The following is a 20481-nucleotide window of genomic DNA, read 5'->3' on the forward strand; positions in this document are numbered from 1 at the left end:
GTCAGAATCCTGTTTGTCACACGGTGGACGAGGCGAGCGGGACAAAAACTGGTTGGATCCAATACTCCCGATCTGGTTAGATGAGGGAACCTTAGCCTTGTCCATTTTTTTCCCTCCACGTTTTGAATGAGAACAAGAACAGACGCTGCCTCGGTTTTGTTTCGAGAAAATATTCAAGGACTCCCTCTATGGTAACAGATATGAAAGCGTTTGGTCTGATAAATTTTCTAATATTTTACATGGAATACAGAGAAAATTGAACAAAACTGTGGGTTACATGTTATATTTTACAAGTAAACGAGCAATATATACCAGACTTCCCTTACTGTTATGTTCAATTTCCCAGGAGCCGCACAAGAATAAAACATCATTATACTTTTATCATACACCGCTTTGTTACCTTCATAACTTCCCTCCCCTTACGTCACCTCCTCCACGGCAATCACTACACTCTAACATCCCCCACAAAAGGAAACCACAAGCAATCTAATCAATATTGACATTTATAACCTCCTCCTTCCTTGCGTCACTTCCTTCACCACGATGCTACACTTGGTAACAGGCATCGCACAAGGAAACCACAAGATATCTCACCAATGTTAACACTTATGATGGACATCCCAGACTTAAGAAAACCACAAACTTAGTACTAAACATCGAGGAACAGTAGCAACCTCTCTCTTCTTTATTTTAGTTTCTCTACGGCCATAAACAAACCACAAACTATGTAATCAATGTCGACAAACACTCAACAACCACCGCTTAGTTGCAGTTTCCATCCTGGCGGGGTTCCACGTGGCCTAAGTCCTCAAGGAGCGTTTATAAATCATCATTAACGTCCATTGCGTCACGACACTATACTTGAGGCCTCCGCGTGGGGCCACCCGGGCAAGGGTAAGACGAGCCGGTGGGAGGGAAACCCCAAGGTCGTAAGGAGGTGGAGGTGTCAAGTTAATTAATCGCTACCTCCGCGTCCAGGTGAGCGCGGCGACCAGTCTTGGCACCTAAACCCTACACAGGTATTGTTCCCCTGCTGGACTGAAAAATAAAGTAGTAAGTGTGTGTGTGTGTGTGTGTGTGTGTGTGTGTGTGTGTGTGTGTGTGAGCGCTATTCATCCACGTTCTACTGGTCTCCCGACACACCCAGCCTACGGAAAGACCTCATATCTCACTGTGACCAATCTTCGAGTGTGACTGAAGCAGCTGTCACGCCACACACCAGGAGGCCACAAACTCCTAAGCTAGCACCCCTCATATCCTCCTCCGGCGAACAGGAGGTACACATTAAGAAGCTCACCCTAATGCTTTTACTTGTTTCTCGTCAGATGTAACAGCAAATTTCTTACGTGGCTCCTGTACAGACTTATATCCCTTGTGTTTCCCCATACACTAGAAATAAGAAGCAACCTTGATGGCAATACAGGGTGAGTTTTTAGCCAGACGATGGTGAAGAATGGCCAACTTCCTGTAACACTTGAACTTGGGACGTTAATATCACCGTATCCACTGAGCTAACCACTCGACCACCGCCTTGCCTTGTATGTCTGTGTGTGTGTGTATGGTGTGTGTGTGTGTGTGTGTGTGGTAATATGATAACTGCCGACTGGATTTTCATTAGGCGAGTGGAAGACAGGAAACAAGGCAGGGAACGAAGCGACGAAAGGCAAGTGACGTTAAGACAGCGTGTTGTGCCCCGCCGAGCCGCACTGAAGGTCGGGAAACGGAGAGGCTGTGACGAGTGTGGGAACCTGGCGACCGTCATACACACACACACACACACACACACACACACACACACACACACACACACACACACACACACACACACACACACACTATCACCAATGCTGTTGTTACTGTCTTTATCAATATTCTACCCATACTTTAACCGGTTTCTCGAGAATTTAACAAGAGAAAAAAAAGAACGAATGATTTTTAAAGATTTGATATGAATATTAACTTACATCTCTCTCTCTCTCTCTCTCTCTCTCTCTCTCTCTCTCTCTCTCTCTGATGTTTCGTGGTTCACTTTTATTTCCTAACTGAACCATTTCCCGTATTTCCTATTCAATGTTCGTGGTAAAGCGACACAGGCGTATCAGACGGATATACACCATCGGGAATGATTTTTTATTTACTTGTGGACGAAATAAAGCAAATATTTACGTGAACATCGCTTTTTTCCTCGGGGCTTTGGTTAAACTGTGTACATGATCTGTATTTATCTATCATGTTTTCAGGAAGGTAGCACGATGAATTCCTAGTGAGTTGCAAAACTGATAACTATAAAGCAAGTGATCTAGGCAGTGAGCTCCGGAAGAACACTGTCTGGCTATCTATCGCAGTGACAAACAACTCTAGTCTCTGATAATGACACGGGACGACATGAGTAAAGAAAGACGTGTTCACAAAAAGCATCGCGCCAAGGGAACACAACAACAAAGACAGCAGTGATAGAAACATCCAGCAAGACATCATGAAGTTATCGGTAAATCTCGCGTCATGTTCCCTTCCAAGCCACACCTCCTCCTCCACGTCTCTGTGGCCGGAATGAGGCAAACTTCAGCTGAAACGAACCTAAACACGGAGCTACACTCACATCCCGTCCCATAGTCGGCCGATGCAGTGGTTCATGATTAAGTGGCGTGGGAAAAGTGCTTCGATCTCGGGGTAGATAGTTTTAGTGGCGGGGAACGAAGCGAATGTGATGAGAGGCAGCAATGGACATATGATGATGTAAGCGACGCGGCACGAGATGACCAGTTTGAGTGAGTGAGTGAGTGAGAGGACCACGGGAATGGAGTATTGACGGAGGAAAAGGCGGGGGAGGAGGAGGAGCGGGAAGGGTGGAAGAGGGTGAAGTGAGGAGAAAAAATAGGAGAAAAGAGGAGAAAAGAAACGGGTGTGAAGGGGACAGTGTCAAGAGTTGCCATGGCTCGCGTCCTCTCCGCCCGCTACCGAGGTAAAGACCAGCAAAGGCAACGCATAGCAACTTCCACAAGAGGTGAGTCAATTCCAAGGTTGTTCCATTTTCCCTTACCCTTCCTGACACTTCCAGAAATCCTTCACTTTTCAAGGTAAATAGCTGTCAACCCCTTTAGTACTGGAACGCATTTCTATCTGAGTTTTGGGTATGATTAGACGATTTTATTAATATTAGGAAGGATCTATGGAGGTCAAAAGATTAATGGCCACAGTTTCTACTATTTCAATCCTTACATGAGTTTTTGAAGCTGTATAACATCACCAAATGAATAGAAAAACGCGTCATGGTACTCAAGGGGTTAAAAAAGTTAATCCTCACTCTCTAAGGTGAATAACACACACACACACACACATACACACCCACCCACCCACACACACACACACACACACACACACACACACACACACACACACACACACACACACACACACACACACACATACCTGATTAAATCTAAAGTCTTCATGAGCTTGGGGTATCGGAGCGGTGTTCGCCTAGACACTTACTTTCACACAGGCGTCCCCTCCGGCCTTGCCCTGCCCTCTTCCCTCCTATTACCTGCGTCTCCACTAAAATAAGAGGGTGTACAGCCGCTGCTCCCGCCTCACGCTCGATTTATTACCCTCTCTCCCTCTCCAGACCTAAGAGCAGCACTGTTTTGAAGTCATTATTCTAATTTCCCGGGCATCTCATAACGGGCACTTAGCATTACTGTAATTCCTGAGTCCACGCACATTGAAACTCCTCGATTATCTCAACATGTTAATCGCAATGGGCGGAAGAAGAAAGGTGGAGTGTTCGTCAGTTATCAGTCCATCTTCAGCTAGCTTTCCTCACCGAGACCTTCGCACGCCAGAGGGATGGAAGGAGGGAGGGAAGGAGGCACACACACACACACACACACACACACACACACACACACACACACACACACACACACACACACACACACACACACACACACAATTATACTGCCCCTCGGAGGAGAGATGAATGTCTTTTCTCAGACTTTCAGATTTGCCTGAGCTTTGTTACGTGAGAAGCGAGCTTACTTGAGTACCTTAAGTAATTCCTCCCATTTCTAGTCGACGAGGAACGCACGCGCCGCCGCTCAGCAAAACAAGCCTTTCCACCAGATAGGCGTAAGGCGGCTGCGGTCCACAGAGATAGAAAGAAACTCCGCTGCCTTTCATATCTCTCTCTCTCTCTCTCTCTCTCTCTCTCTCTCTCTCTCTCTCTCACACACACACATACACGAATGAATAACAAATGATAAATAAATAAGCTAATTAATGTGCTTATTTCTTTGCTCGTTGGCTCATTTCCTTTACTATCTATTACTGAATGAAAAATTATTAATGATTTTGCTTATTATTTCGTTTTGATTATCAACATATCATTTGTCTATTAGTCAGTGTTTTCCTGTCATCTCCATTGTGTATTCATCTATTTGTCTATTTATCTATCGGGTAGTCAATGCTTTCCTGTGCCAATAATCATCAATACTGCAACCGCCTGAGGAGTGTCTGCGGGATTCACATCAAGGGGAGGGTACACACACACACCTTGAGCTGTAACGCCCTTGCCTTGCCAGTCTCAGAGTGTTCTGCGCTAGCGAGGAGTACCGAGATATTAGTCGTCGGCTCTCAGACGGGCATTGACCGACAGGAATAGCGGTTCATGCCCCTCTATATGGCTGCGACTACGCACACAAAGATGAAAAGTGGGAGGTGCTTAGCGATAGCTGAACAACACACACAGACACACACACAAACACACACACACACACACACACACACACACACACACACACACACACACACACACACACACACACACACACACACATACAGTCCTGTACTGTCGCGGGGAGCCTCAGCATTCCAGTCCTGAGTGAGCGGAATAAAACATTCAGCAACCGTGCTAGTCTTACAAGCGGCGAAGTGAGACGGATGGATAATATGAAGTGATAGGATATGGCTGTCCATCTGTCTATCTGTCTTGCTGTGCCTGAGAGAGAGAGAGAGAGAGAGAGAGAGAGAGAGAGAGAGAGAGAGAGAGAGAGAGAGAGAGAGAGATGAAGTACACCTATAGAGTTTCCTGGACAGAGGTTTTAGCAGATCGGAAACCAGTGTGACTGGCGACACGGGGCCGCGGTCGCCGGAACAGGGCAGGGCTGATAGCAAGAGTTTGTGGGTCGCTGACGTGGTGCGAGTCCATACTTTCTTTTTTCCGGTTTGTCGACAGTATCAGATTTATTAGAGAGTGACCGAAATATATATCAGGTAATATTTCCAGTTTTTTTCTTGTCTCCCTCTTGATATTTACTGCAGTACTGGCGTGTCACTTCGGCTTTTTCTTTTTACTGTACGAAGAGGTTTCTCATGTTGGAGAGAACCGTGCGGTGCGGAGACGGGAAAAGCAAGAAGAAGAGGAGGAGGAGGCATAGGAGGAAGAGGAGGAGGAGGAAGAGGAGGGGGAGGAGGAGGAGGAGGAAGCTGGTGGGCGGTGGCAGGCGAGGCGACGATTCCCTTCCCTTCTTCCTCTTCCCCTTCCCCTTCCCGCGACGGCCAAGTGCTCTCGACTCTGACCACCGCCTTGTCAAAACATCGTTATTTGCATCGGCGTCAAACCACTACTTGTAAATGTTTATGGGCATGGAGACTGACACACACACACACACACACACACACACACACACACACACAGACGTACACCACTTTTCAATATTTCTTTCTTTCCTGAGCCGTCTCTATAATGATTTCCCTGCAGCTCATTAAAAGGAACGCTATTCAGAGCGAGTCGATTCAAGTGAAAGATTTTTTTTATTCCATCACTGAACAGAGAAGGGAAGACAGCCAGGAAGACGCGGTGACTTATTGTGCCTTATCTAATGATGTTGTGAGGGATGAAAACAGAGCGCTTTACAATACCATTTGATTTTTAATGGTACGAGTGGCATAACCTTGTCATCGAAAAACTTCTAGCTGATATTTCGTATTGAATAGATTTAAGACGCTTTCAAAATAACAAACGGTTTATTATATTTTTCTTTGTAGAAGTTCCCATAACAACAAAACTCTCTACACTCTTTATTTCCACGCATACCTCCACTCTACTATCAAAAGTACAACTGATTTTCTCGCAGCGGCAGGAGTAATGGAGACACTTTCAAAAACATCAACACTATCACCTTTGTAGAAGTTCCTATAACATGTTTCATAACTATACAATATTTCCACGAATACCTCCACTCTACCAGCAAAAGTACCACTGATTTTCTCGTAGCGTCAGAAACAATGGAGACACTTTCAAAAACATCAACACCACCACCACACTTCATAACTCTGCACTCTCCTCTTGCACCAACACCTTAACTCTATTATCGAAGGTACTACTACTCTCGTAATGGGGCAATGAAAACGTTTCCAAGCTCGCGTCAACATTTACGAGTACTCGCCGCGTCCTGAGTGTTGACGAGGCTCTGACGGTCAACAACCCTTGCCCGCAGGACGTGTATTTCATGATGATGGATGGCCACATTTCCAGCTGTGACGGACACTTTGTTCAGGCAGCGACCATACCTGAGAAATATTCATGTGTCTTTCAACATACACTGCACGCCAAAAGACTCGTGCATTGACAGCTTCTGCATACCATAACGGGGATGTATGAGACAACGGCGCGGTGTGTGTGTGTCTTTGCATATCTATCTGCTTGTCTATCTGTCTAACTCTGGTTCTTGACATCTATCCTTTTGTTTTCTTATCTCTATTTATCTATGTATCTGTCTATTCATTTACTCGTCTATCTGCCAATGAATCCATCTATCTATCTTTTCTGCCTTTCTATCTTTCAATCAAACTATCTCTTTCCCTGTTCCTATCTCTTTCTCTCCTGGAAATGTGAGGTTTCCATTACGTTCCCACAACACACACAACCAAGTCCTCACAAAACTACTAACTCTCATTCGACCAACCAGTATCAGCTTTCATCTCAGCTCCTTTCAGTTCACGCCAGGACCTGATCAGGGACACACACGTCTACCCTTCTCCTCAATAACTTTCCCCTTCCCTGGATATATTGGATCCATCACTTCAGTTTCACTAGTCATCGATATCGTACCCTGCCCAACTAACTTACTTTCACTTCTCTTCCCTTTTCCTGATGTATTTCTTCAACAAAGCTCTTTTCACTAATTCCATATGGCCTATAATGAGACAAAGAGCCTGAGGGTACGTATGAAAAACACACCTTTATATTCACAGCGCCACATGGAAACGTTTGCATACCACACACAAAAACTGAAGGAAAAGAGACAACACACCAGCTAACTAACGTAGTGAAATCTGACAACATATACTAGCATGAACTATAACTACAGCCCCTTCACTCTCCTCCAGTGAAGCAAAACACACACGAGAATGCTGACAAAGGTACTGCCAATGATCCGCAGGTGATATTCTGAGTAGCTGAGGTCTGGAGGGCGATCTAGTATTTATGTGTTGGCTGGTGATTGAAGGCGAGTGCAGGATATTTTATGTGCTCTAATGGCAGTGCTGTTAGTCACGCAGGAAACGGCGCCGGCAACCTTCACTGTGGACTCCCTGCATGAGCAAGGAAGGTACCCACTACAGTACATATTCGTGGGTAGCGCTGCCTTCCTGCCCCGCCCCCGCTCACGTATAGCAGTGGAAGACGCCCCGAGGAGATGGACTGCGATGTATAATTGATTTGGTCCATTCCGTACTGGCGTTTCTCTCAATATGCGTGTTCTGTGCGTGAACTCTGGCTGGCTACAGACCCTTCAGTGATGTTTACTCAGTTTTCTCTTAATTTTCTATCATGAGGAATGTAAACTAAATCTAAAAATACTCTTTTTTCTTCTGTTTTACCTTACCATTAATGAACTCTAAGATAGAAATTGACTATTCTTTACAAGGTTTTCATGCTCCAATCTGAAGCTCACTCATTAGAATCATAAATTCTCGAGTTATAAGGACCAAACCGCTAATAAACTCAACCTACCACGTATACCAGACTAACAAAGAAACAACCACTGCACTAAATAAAAACCACAACCCACTGTCTTATAAAATGGATGACAAAGCGAAATACAATGAACAGCGTTACTTAAAGTGTGCTGCACATCGGAATCATTAAGAAACAACACGACACAGATCCATTAATCCTCATCTCCGAGTTAGTTCTGGTCTGGGTCAAAACTGCTTTGTGCAAGAGAACGCCGCTCCAGCCAGCCTCTCGTATGTATGTGTGTGTGTGTTGGTGTGTGGGTGGGTGGTTGGATGGGATGGGAGGCAGCAGTGTCTCGGGCAAAACCAGCGGTCGTTAGGCGGTACTGAAGACGTGGGTGTGTCTGTAAGCGCGCATACGTTACCGTGAGTTAATTGTGAAGCTGTCAGTGTGAGCCGTCCATTCATTGTGAGCAGCACCGCCACACCCACCGCAGCATCCCTTAAGCTCTCCATAGGCCTCAGGAACCACCCAGGCACTTACGGGGATACAGACGCGGGCAACACCTCTGACATATTCACCTCCTTCCTTCCTCACGCTATGCAACTAGACTCAAAATACATGCATACGACGTTCAGAAATTTCAAGCGATGGAAATTACCTTTTTTCACTAAACTTCTATTCAAATTGTTCAACATATTGGCCCATTCATAAACACGTACGTATGGCCGCTGACAAATGTACGGAAAATGTAAATGAAGCAATAGAATACAAAGATTAATGAATGTAGCTTCGTAGGACATTAGCAAAAAAAAGGTTCGCTGAGGAACAGATGGTAGGCAGGCATTGGAGTAGGAGTTGAAGGAGGAGGAGGAGGAGGAGGAGGAGGAGGAGGAGGAGGAGGAGGAGGAAGGAGGAGGAGGAGGAGGAGGAGGAGGAGGAGGAGGAGGAGGAGGAGGAGGAGGAAAAGAAGGAGGAGGAGGAGGAAAAGGAGGAGGAGGAGGAGGAGGAGGAGGAGGACGAGGAGGAGGAGGAGGAGATGCAATAATGCCTAGTGAAGAGAGAAGAAAAAAGGCAAGAGTCTGGCTAATTGCACAAATCTCACCCAACCACTCACCATGACACCGAGGCAAAAAGAGGCAGCAATTTCAGCCCAGCCAGTCGTTGCGCGGCTCCCAAGCATGAACATTTCCCTCATCGTGCCGCTCTGCTCGTGGCCAACATTATAAAAAGTCCACCAAAACGGGCCGGGGCAGCGAGGACGGTGGGTCTTCAGGCATGCACAGCGCCGCCTCGTATTTTTGACTGGCAGAACGGCTTGATGTATTTCCTGTGTAAATCACGGGGGCTAAACGGTGCCCTCCTCCTGAAAGGCACAAGATTTGCATGCTATTTGTACTGTGGTATTAAGCAGTGGCAGAGTAACAGCAGCGGTGCCTCCTGCTTAGTAGCCAGTAGCAGTGAGGCGAGGTGGAGTTTTACAGCTCGTGAAGTTGACGCTTGTGTCATAAAAGCCGCTTTTACAGCACAGCAAACCCTCGCATTATTTGAGGAAACAGGAATGCTTGCCAGCGCTGCAGCGAATACATGGACACAAAGAACAAAGAACAAAGGACAAAGGACAATATTGATGATGATGATGATGATGATAATAACACTAATACAACGGACACTGAACCATGACAAGTATGCGTGTGTATGTTGAGAAGACTGTCACCATGGTGGAGGTGACGCATCAGCAGGTGAAGCGATTATTGCGGGGCTGGACACACAGAAAGCCACCGGCCCTGATGACATCAGCCCGCACCTGCTGAAGCGATGCTCCCAGGAACTGGCTGAGAGAGAGAGAGAGAGAGAGAGAGAGAGAGAGAGAGAGAGAGAGAGAGAGAGAGAGAGAGAGAGAGAGAGAGAGAGAGAGAGAGAGAGAGAGAGAGAGAGAGAGAGAGAGAGAGAGAGAGAGAGAGAGAGAGAGAGAGAGAGAGAGAGAGAGAGAGAGAGAGAGAGAGAGAGAGTATATACACATACATTACCTTTCATCTCTTCAATCGATAACCTTCCGTCCTTCCGTCCCCTATCACTCACCCGCGGACCTCCACACACGGCAAGTGGAGAGTGTGTGATGTACTGAGGGCGCCACACGTGATATACGGGAGCCAAACAGCACGGTAATCTTTGGACACCGTGCGAAGCGAGGGAGGGAAGCGTCGCCTTTCTTGGGTTCGTGGAGCGAGGAGGAGACCCGAGGAGAGTAATGGTAAATGATAGTCAGGACGGGACACATTTATAAAGGCAACACCCGGAGACGCCATTCAGAGGGTGAAGGGAAAAGGGGAAGGAACGAAGAGGTGAAGGTGAAGGTAAAGGGAGAGAAGATGTATGAGTGTAAGGAAGTGTAATGGAGATGTGTAAATTGTTGATGTTTTTATGCAGTATGTTGTAAATGTAGCATGAAATTAAAGGGGAAAAAAGGAGAAATAATATTTGAGACCACTATGCAACAGTTACCAGGAAAACATCTCGGAAAAAAATACATATTCTCCATCACCAGAGCAAATATAAATAAACCTCTCTTTTTTTTCATCCTAAATTGGGAATGGACATTAGCAAAACTCCCTCCTGCGCAAAAACAACACCAAACACATTTCCCCGATAAATCTTACCAGGGCAGCGGGGAAAAGGATCGCGGCACAAGAACTGTTCAGGTAGGAGGCGGGTCAGTTTTTAGCCAACACGCTCCGGGATACAATTTACACAGCAAGCAAGCAAGATCCGCCTTATGATTCCCTGCGTAGCTAAGACAATCCCTGCGGCGACCCCCGTCATGCTTGGCGGCGAGAGTTGAACCCCACGGCTCTCTTCCCATCCCAAAGCAAGCACATCCCGGAAAATAAACTCTGTAATTAAGCAATTGTTTGTCTTGAGGGGTCTAGGAGGACCTTGGCTTAACCACCTTAACTTAATTAAAATCTGCAGTAAGCCTTCCTCGCCTCTAGCATCGTAAGGTGATCACTTTATTGCATACTTTTCTTCTTGATACGTAAATCACAGGCAGGGATTGCATATATTATTTACTCCCCTCTGCTGAACTACACACGATAAAGCAAACGTTAATTGATGCCAGGACAGACGTGATGACAAAAAAAATGGCTCTTTGTGAGATTACTCTGGTGTGTGTGTGTGCGTGTGTGTGTGTGTGTGTGTGTGTGTGTGTGTGTGTGTGTGTGTGTGTGTGTGTGTGTGTGTGTGTGTGTGTGTGTGTGTGTGTGTGTGTACTGTAGATACGTTAGTTCTCTAAAGAAGGAGGCAAAAACAACTTGAAGAAAAGATCCCTTCCTTGAATCGGTGTTTGTTCAGCTGATAATGAAGGGAAACGTGAAAACATCTGAGTGTGGAGGCTGTGAATGGAAGAAGGATGGAGGTGAACGAGAAGGATAAAGAAAGATAGGGAAAAGAAAGACGGAAAGTAAAAAAAAAAAGAAAAGGAAACACAGAGAACGGAAGATTGTAAACACGCGGGCAAAGAATTGGGTTATAATGCAGAAGAGGATGAAAGAACGACCCAGATCGAAGAAGCTTGGGTTGGTTTACACGCCAATCAGCGCTGCAGAAATCAATGAGGGAACAAAAACTCCAGGAATATCTCGCGGTGCCTTGGCGCTTGAACCTTCCTCAGACTTTGCATTTCTTCCCACTTTATCTAAACGTCTTAAACTACGATTGACGATCAGTTTAGAGGTACATGTATATTAACCTCTTCAGTGCTATGACGCGTTTTCATATTCATTTTACTTACTATTTGGCGACTTTACACATCTTCAAAAATTCATGTGGTGAATGAAATAGTGGAGACTGGACACTAATCTTCTGACCTCCATAGACCCTTCCTAATATAACTAAAATCGTCAAATAATACCCAAAACTAGTAAAAACCATCTCATTACTGAAGGGATAAAAAAAATTGTTTCGTTAATTAAATCTCTCCTTAAACCTCTTTTACTTATCAAGCTCGTTTCTTTTATCCTCTATCACCTTATCTAATCGTATTTTAATGGATAAGACTTAAAAGCCAATAGAAAATAAGTTTTTAAAGGATATGTATGAAAAATATTGCCACGTTAATGAAATTGTATGTGCTTCAGCGCACCGCAGTTTTGTTGGGAGAGATTAGTGTGGTCACATACACATTCCGTAATACTTTATGTCTCATTTTGATCAACATTGTCCAGAAAAAGAAATCCTCAGTGTTTATATTTCAATTAGGGTACAAAGCGACTAATAACAAAAGCGTAAAATGTTGCTTCCTATCTCGATCCTTTTACACTGGAAGAGATTAACGTGACACAAAGAAAAAAGAAAAATAGTCCATGCCCTGCTTCCTCCCCTTCCTGAACGCATGAGTCCTGAAGTATGAAAGTCACTGTACCCAAAGATATCTCAATGACAATGATCTACAACGTTCCAAGGGTACAAAGATCAGCCACTCTAGCTAACGTAACATAACAAAACAAGAGAAGCTGCAAGAATACTTAAAACCAAAAGTCAACGTGAGTATTGAAACTAAACGTGACTCTGTGAAGCATTACGTGAGAGTGAAAGGAACAAAACACCAAGACTCGTATTATCAAACTCTTCTGTACTTCATCTCCACTATTTCAAAAGGCTATATCTAAATTTATACGAAATTTTAAGGGTGTTGTTACGGTTCTAGAGACAGAGTGACAAGATTTCTACATTATTAGCAGGAGAAACACTCTTGAAAACGCGGTTAATCATGTCCGTGGCCTTGGAAAATAGTCGTGGTGAGAAAGCACAGCGTTTCTGAATACGGACCCTGGGCACTTTTTGCATTGGGGAGGGGGACTCAAGTAGGTCAGATAACGGTCTCATCACGGGCGGAATCTGTGTCCATAGGGCGCGGCAGCGAGGCGTCTGTTAAGAGAGGCGTTGCTGGCAGACCACGTAAAGGTCCCAGCATGTTTTTCTTCTATTTTTCACCCTCAATGTGTTTTTATTTTACGATAAGAGAGGCCACCGATCAAGGCCAACAAATGAAGCTAGAAATAATGCCCAATGAAATGTCAGTCCTCGAATAAACATCAAAAGCATCATCCAAAATTGGAGGGTTAGTGAAACCTCCCAGCTGAAAGGAAAGTCATGAAAAAATACAGAAACAGGCAGAGAGTCCCAGTGTTTGCCAGGAATAGAGAAAGAGTGCTTGCGGATACTGGGTGAGTCCTGGATTAGAGAGGTGGACAGTGTGTTGTTTGGCTAACTCTCACTTCAAATCCATTACCATAACTCAGACTCCACTTATATTCAATGAAGCTTTCATAATACAACACATTAACATGATAAGAAGGTTTGCTATTGTTTTATTACCTCGACTATTTTCTTTTTCCATTTTTTTCACGAGTTTTGTTCGTGGAAGAGAAAACAGCAGTGGATAATAACGAATGATTGATGGAATGATGAGAGGAAAGGATCACGAAAAAAAAAAATATTAGAGATGATAGAAAAGAAAGGAAAGAAGACAATAGAAGTAACAGAAACATGCATAGATAGATAAAGAAAGAAGGAAAGCCATTAATAATACAAAATAAAGATAGACGTGATACGAAAGATGAACCAACGAAACCGTCCACAAAAGAAGAGAGTGGGAAGCAAAAATATAATACAGAAAGAATAAAGGCGCCATGAAATCACAGAAGACAATGAAGAGTCTAATAAGAAGGATAGAGACATAGAAAAAAAAATAAAAAAAAAACTTCCCAGCGCCTCCTGTTCCCTCCCACTGCTGACTGTAATTGAAGCGCGACAAGAACAGAGTGGAGAGAGAGAGAGAGAGAGAGAGAGAGAGAGAGAGAGAGAGAGAGAGAGAGAGAGAGAGAGAGAGAGAGAGAGAGAGAGAGAGAGAGAGAGAGAGAGAGAGAGAGAGAGAGAGAGAGAGAAAAATCTAAGGCAAACTTTTAATATCCCAGTAAAGGAAAAGCAAATTAAAAGGTTAAAAGCAATTTTGAAACCGAAGCAGCAGAATATTAATTTCCCGTACATGAGAGAGAGAGAGAGAGAGAGAGAGAGAGAGAGAGAGAGAGAGAGAGTAATCTATTTTAGTCGAGCGCAAGTCACTTCAACCATTAGTAAGGAAAGACAGTGAGCGGTCATTTTTTTTCTATTTTATTCTTCCTTTGTAGCAAATCCATCACTATGCAAATCCTTCACTATTTTCTATGAGTTTACGTTTTCTTTCGCCTATACTGTTTTTTTTTTTATCTTTTATCAATATTATCGTTTGAATTATCTTTATCACTATATTTCGCTTTTTCTCCTTTTTCTTGCTTCCTTTTTGTTTTTTTTTCTCAATTTCATAATATTTTCATTCATTTCATCACTTCACAGCTTTTTTTTATTATTTTTTTTCGATATCATCATGTCGATTATCTTTATCAAAATTTTTCGCAGTTTTTCTCCTTTATTTTCGCTTCCCGTTCATTTTATTCACATTTTATAATCTTTTCCTTCATTCCAACCTCATCATTCTCCTCTCTAATATTTATCTTTCTTTCTTTCTATTATCTTTTCTATCTTTCGCTGTTTTTTTTCCTTTTATCGCTTTCTATTCGTTTTTTTTTTTCAATTTCATAATCTTTTCATTCATTCCATTATCCTTCATACCCTCCTCGTCATTCTCCTGTTTTATATCTCTCTATCTTTCTTCCTTCTCTTTACCTTTTACCTTCCTTCCTTTTACCTTTTCATTCCATTTTTTCCTTCTTTCTCATAATCTCTTCATCTATTTCATCATTCTTTGTACCACCCTCTTCACTGTTTGCTCTGTTTACACTCTGCCTTTCTCCTTTTATTAATATTCTTTCCGGTTCTAATTCTTTTTTTCTTTCTTTCCTCTTCTTTCATTCATTTCATATTGCTTTTTTTATATCTTTTTTGTTCTTCATATTCTTTCCTTCCTTTCCTCCTCTTATAACTCACTTTACTCGTATTTCTTTCCTCTCATCCTCTCATCAATCATTTATTTTTTATCCTCTGTTTCTTTTATTCTTCCTCGAACAGTACTCTCGTTGAAAAAAGGCGCCAAAAACAATGCAAACATGGGGGCAGAATAAAACAATGGACAACCTTCATTTTAGCTTAATTTGATGCGTTATGAAAGCTTCCTTTGAATGAACGTGTGGAAACTGAATTATGGTAATGGCATTTAAATGAGACTTGTCACACAAATACTGGAGACGTTAGTCAAACACTTACGGGATGAATTTATTCCAGAGCCGTGTAATTACCACTCTCGTAATAAAGTACCTCGGTTTTGACACTTCGGGGAATTAATTTTTCTATTTTTTTTTTCCTCTTGTGTTCATTGGTATCAATGGACTTGTTACTGAAATGTTTCTGTAATTGATTTTTTTTTTATTTTCTTAGTTTCATTTTAATTTTCTTTTCTTCTTCTTCTTCTTATTATTATTATTATTATTATTATTATTATTATTATTATTATTATTATTATTATTATTATTATTATCATTATCATTATTATTATTATTATTTTATCATTATCACTATTATTATTGTTATTGTTCAGACATTCAGACAAGTTGGACGAGAAGGTGAAAAGAAACACAGGTTCACCTCACCTCCCTATACCTGTGTTTCTTTTCACTTCCTCCATTATTATTATTATTATTATTATTATTATTATTATTATTATTATTATTATTATTATTATTATTATTATTATTTGTTTTACTATCATTATTATTATTATTATTATTATTATTATTATTATTATTATTATTATTATTATTATAACTATTATTATTATCATTTACGTGATTCAATCTTTTTGTTTCATGTATTGCAGTCAGTTACATTATTACATTTATTACTACGACTCCTCAGTAATGGATTCCTTTTATATTTCTTCTTAATACATTTCTTTCTGTACATTTTTCTTGTTATTAGTTCCATAATAAAATTTTCTTTTATTTTAGGATCATTTCTATCCTTCTTTCGTCAACATGGAAAGTGACAAACACCATTTTTTCTGGTTGTTGTTTTTAAATTTGTAAACGTAAAACACTTTTTTTTTTCGAAACTAGACTACCTGACTTCCACTTCTTACACCACTGCCTCATCTTCTTACTGTTCCTCCTCCTCCTCCTCTCCTCCTCCTCCTCCTCCTCCTCCTCCTCTTTCTTTCTCCTCCTCTCCTACACACTTGCCATTCACCTCAGAGCTTCTTATTCCTTCCTTCACTCACTCCTTCACCTCAAAATCCTTTCTCTCTCTCCTTCACAACACGCTCCTTCCTCACTCGTCCTGCTATTTCATCTTTCTCATTAGTCTTTCCCTCTCCCTCTCTCCCTTTCCCTTTCTCTCTCTGGCAAAGGTCACTGACACACAGGTCGCCGGGTCATCTGGGAGGCGACTGATGCCCTCCTCCTCCTCCCCACGAGGCTTAAACACAAAGATCTAAATCTAACCAAGTAATTTTTCTCCCTGGGCATAATTTTCTTCCGCCCCCTCACTGTCGTGGACTTGGAGTGGTGGTGGTGGTGGTGGTGGTGGTGGTGGTGGTGGAGGTGGTGCTGGTGGTTACATATTTCTGAGTTTAAGGGAGGATATTAATAGTGGTGTTAATTTTAGTAGTTGTGGTGGTGGTGGTGGTGGTGGTGGTGGTGGTGGTGGTGGTGGTGGTGGTGGTGGTATTTTGTGAGTTCCAGGACGATAGAAACGATAATAATATTTGTTGTGGTGATTGTGGTACTAGTGTTGTTATCAGTTTTGTTCGGTGTGATAGGAATTGTGGTGGGAGTAGTAAAAGTAGTAGTGGTGGTGGTATGGTGGAAATAGTGGTGGTGGTAGTGGTAGTGGTAGTAGTAATAGTAATAGTGGTAGTAGTAGTGATGGCAAAAGTGGTGATGGTGGTTGGAGAGAGAGAGAGAGAGAGAGAGAGAGAGAGAGAGAGAGAGAGAGAGAGAGAGAGAGAGAGAGAGAGAGAGAGAGAGAGAGAGAGAGAGAGAGAGAGAGAGAGAGACGCAGCGTGACTTATGAATATTCCAGTTCGCATGCAGTGGGATGGAATAAAGCCCAGGGAAGGAACGCCACTGGGGTGAAGGCTGAGGAGCTTAGCGTGGAATATTTCTCTCTCTCTCTCTCTCTCTCTCTCTCTCTCTCTCTCTCTCTCATTCATTCATTTCCCCTTTAAAATTACAAGTCAATATCTTTCTCTGCATTCTTCACAACAATATCAATATGGTCTACCTTTCTCAACGTACTTATTACAATTAAGTCTATCAATTCATTCTATAGTCCTAATACGTTACCTTCCTGTGAGTCTTTAACATCAAACTAGCTTCCACATATAGTTTGCATTTGAATTAATAGTCTACGCTAATTCCCCACACCAGTCTGTTTCGATTCTTATCAATTCAGGCAGTGTGGAGTGTGGAGTGTGGAGCCAGTCACGTCACGGCCTCCGCTTGTTTATCAATGTTTAATGTCCGACCCATCCCGCCTCCATGAAAAATGCAAATTAAATAAACACGCCAGTTTGCAAGTTTGGTGAGCTAGAAGCCTGTATTCTGAAATGCTTTGCTCTCTCACTGTCACTACTTTCCAGAGGCTCTAGTTGAAGATAGTCGTGTTTTTGGGAGTGTTTTAATGTTTCTGGTGATAGTTTGGCAGGATTTCTAGTTTGTCTTAAGGAGGAACTGTCTTGTAAACCGTGGCAGTTCTCTCTGTGACCTTGGAAAATTGTCGTGGTGAGAGAACAAAGCGTTTCTGAATATGGCTGAGACTTTCACAAAACGTTGGTTTACATAACATGAATTTAATTACACTTCTGTTCCTACCTCGACTGTTTTCAATAACCTGTATGAACTGTAAAACTTAAGCTTGTTACTTCTTATTTCTTCGATCTTAAAAAGAAAATATGATTATTTTCTTTATTCTTCTTTTAGTCTATTAAACTCAAAATTGGGGATCTAAAACAATTTGTAAGCATAAAACAGAGAGAGAGAGAGAGAGAGAGAGAGAGAGAGAGAGAGAGAGAGAGAGAGAGAGAGAGAGAGAGAGTAAGGATACGTAACAAGACAACACGCAGCGTCTTCCTGAGCGAGTGCTGCTGAAATGATGGATCACGGCTCTGGCCTACAACGTGAAGTGAAATGAGGACAAGACATATGAGTAGAAAGTCACATGAATAATAGATAATCAGGCGTACAGAGCGAGACGAGGCAGTCTATCACAGTTCTAGCGTGGGCAGAGAACAGTGCTTCTCATTACCGCTGCGTTACAAACACAGAACTGAAATACTGATGCACTAGTAGTAGAAAGTAGCTTGACTTATAAATATACAAGAGGAAGGAAAAAATACACTTCTCTCACGTATTTTGAAAGATTTCCCAAAACTTTTATAATGTCTAAATGGAAAATGTATGACCTCAGATTTCTTTAGTGTATTTCAGTGAATCAAGTGTAAAAAAAAAAAAAAAAAAAATCTTTTGAGAAAATATTACACTTATAGCTACATAATTTAGTTAAAATAAAAGCAAATTGAATCAAAACAATTTGTAAGGAAACTCCGACTATATATCACACAAAGTAACGCAGATAACATAGAGAAGACTAAAGAGAGAAACCTCCGATTTGAAGATATTTAAAGCACACTAAAGCACTGACAACATAAACACTAGAGATGAAACTTGAGAAACAACATCAATTTCAGTTTATGACTTAAATGAATCAATACTGTGAGTAAAGATGAACCCCTTCAGTACTGGGACACATTTTTACCTTGAGGCTTGTGTACGATTAGGCCATTTTATTGACATTAGGAAGAGTGTATGGAGGTCAGTAGATTAACGGCCAGTCTTCACTATTTTAATTCCCCCTTATAAGTTTCTGAAGCTGTATAAAATCACCATATAATAAGCAGAAAGAATATGGAAACGAGTCATGGTACTGAAGGGATTAAAGGCTTCGTGAAAGTCATTAGATCTTCGCCAAGTTTAGTGCAAAGCTTCGTGTTGGTAGGCGGCAGGGGCGGCAGGGACGGCCAACCCTTCGCACCAACTAAGGGAGGAGAGAGATTTCCGATTCATACTTTCACGCCAACCAGACTGATGGTGAACGCCCGGCCCTCACACTCCCGGCCACCCACGCACACACACACACACACACACACACACACACACACACACACACACACACACACACACACACAGTAGTAGTAGTAGTAGTAGTAGTAGTAGTAGTAGTAGTAGTAGTAGTAGTAGTAGTAGTAGTAGTAGTAGTAGTAGTAGTAGTAGTAGTAGTAGTAGTAGTAGTGAAGGAGGAGGAGAAGGAGAAGGAGGAGGAATATACAAAGGAATACAAAGGAAGATAAACAGCTAGGCTGTTTGTGGAGACTATCTACTAACTACCAGTGGTAGAGACAGGACAGCAAAGCAGAACGCTCCTCCCACCACCCTCCCTCCAGCCGAGGCTGGCAGGAAAAAAGGTGAAACCATGTGATATTAAAAAATCACATGGAATTTTAGTAGAGAGTGAAAAGGAAATGCGTAATCTACGTCTGACTACTTGTGTTTGTGGGGAAAAGTGTTAACGCTTGGTGAATGTCATGTTGTGTGTGCATTGTGTACGTGGATGCACAATGTGTATGTCGAATGGGTGGTGCAGCAGCCTTGCCTGGCGCTTTATAGGGAGGCAGCAGTCAATCAGGCCCCAGCTCCGTTCAATCCACTGAGATAGCAGGAGGAGGAGGAGGAGGAGGAGGAGGAGGAGGAGGAGGAGGAGGAGGAGGAAAATAAGGAAGAGAAGGAGGAAGGGAGGAATTACTGAATTACTGTTGCTGTTTACCAAAAAAATCATAAACAAATACAAAACTGAAATAGATAATTAATCTCTCTCTCTCTCTCTCTCTCTCTCTCTCTCACCCACGTACGTTCATCGAGGTGGAAGTCTCCCTGGTTCCTGAATATATGATTAGTTCCCGATGCCAAGACAACCCGATAAGGATTAGCATAATTTTATATACATTCTTCATCACGCTTTTTTCCTCCCTCCGGTAATAAAAGTGTAGGATAAAAAGTAATCCATTTGCTAGCAGCGTTCAGTAGGTCTTGCGTGTCCGCGGGTGACGGGTCGTGGCCAGCGTGAGTTTGAACTAAATTGATTGTCTTCTGCTGGTTGATTGCTGCCGGAAATACGTCGGAGTTTCACAGTTTTTTTTTTCTGTCTGGCAAGCGTTATTTCGTTATGAGCTTTTAAATAAATGGCCTTGTTATTCGTATACACTCACACACCCCAAAATATATTAATGGAATTTTTACTCTCTCTCTCTCTCTCTCTCTCTCTCTCTCTCTCTCTCTCTCTCTCTCTCTCTCTCTCTCTCTCTCTCTCTCTCTCTCTCTCTCTCTCTTTTTATCTTTTCATTCTATTTTTTTCTTTTCCTTGGCATATTCGTTTTAGATAGACTCATTTTTCTCTTTCCATTTATTTCCAGG

The 20481-nt window shown here is 42.4% G+C and overlaps 1 protein-coding gene and 1 long non-coding RNA gene across 7 annotated transcripts in view; one reads left to right on the forward strand and one right to left on the reverse strand.

The window, feature by feature from the left end:
• LOC123504251 (calpain-9-like) overlaps nucleotides 1–20481 on the forward strand; it is a 177513-nt gene that overhangs the window by 80328 nt on the left and 76704 nt on the right. Inside the window, exon 2 of one of the 4 annotated variants that reach the window (XM_045254636.1) lies at nucleotides 2241–3004. The exons of the other annotated variants lie outside the window; for them this stretch is intronic. Within the exon in view, the coding sequence (XP_045110571.1) occupies nucleotides 2932–3004 (73 nt within the window). The 5' untranslated portion in view covers nucleotides 2241–2931. The remainder of the gene's footprint in view (nucleotides 1–2240; nucleotides 3005–20481) is intronic. 4 annotated transcript variants of the gene reach the window in all.
• Nucleotides 1–20481, reverse strand: part of LOC123504253 — a 204212-nt gene that overhangs the window by 21852 nt on the left and 161879 nt on the right. The gene's annotated exons all lie outside the window — the stretch shown is intronic.

Source organism: Portunus trituberculatus, chromosome 15 (assembly GCF_017591435.1).
Source record: "Portunus trituberculatus isolate SZX2019 chromosome 15, ASM1759143v1, whole genome shotgun sequence".
NCBI lineage: Eukaryota > Metazoa > Arthropoda > Malacostraca > Decapoda > Portunidae > Portunus > Portunus trituberculatus.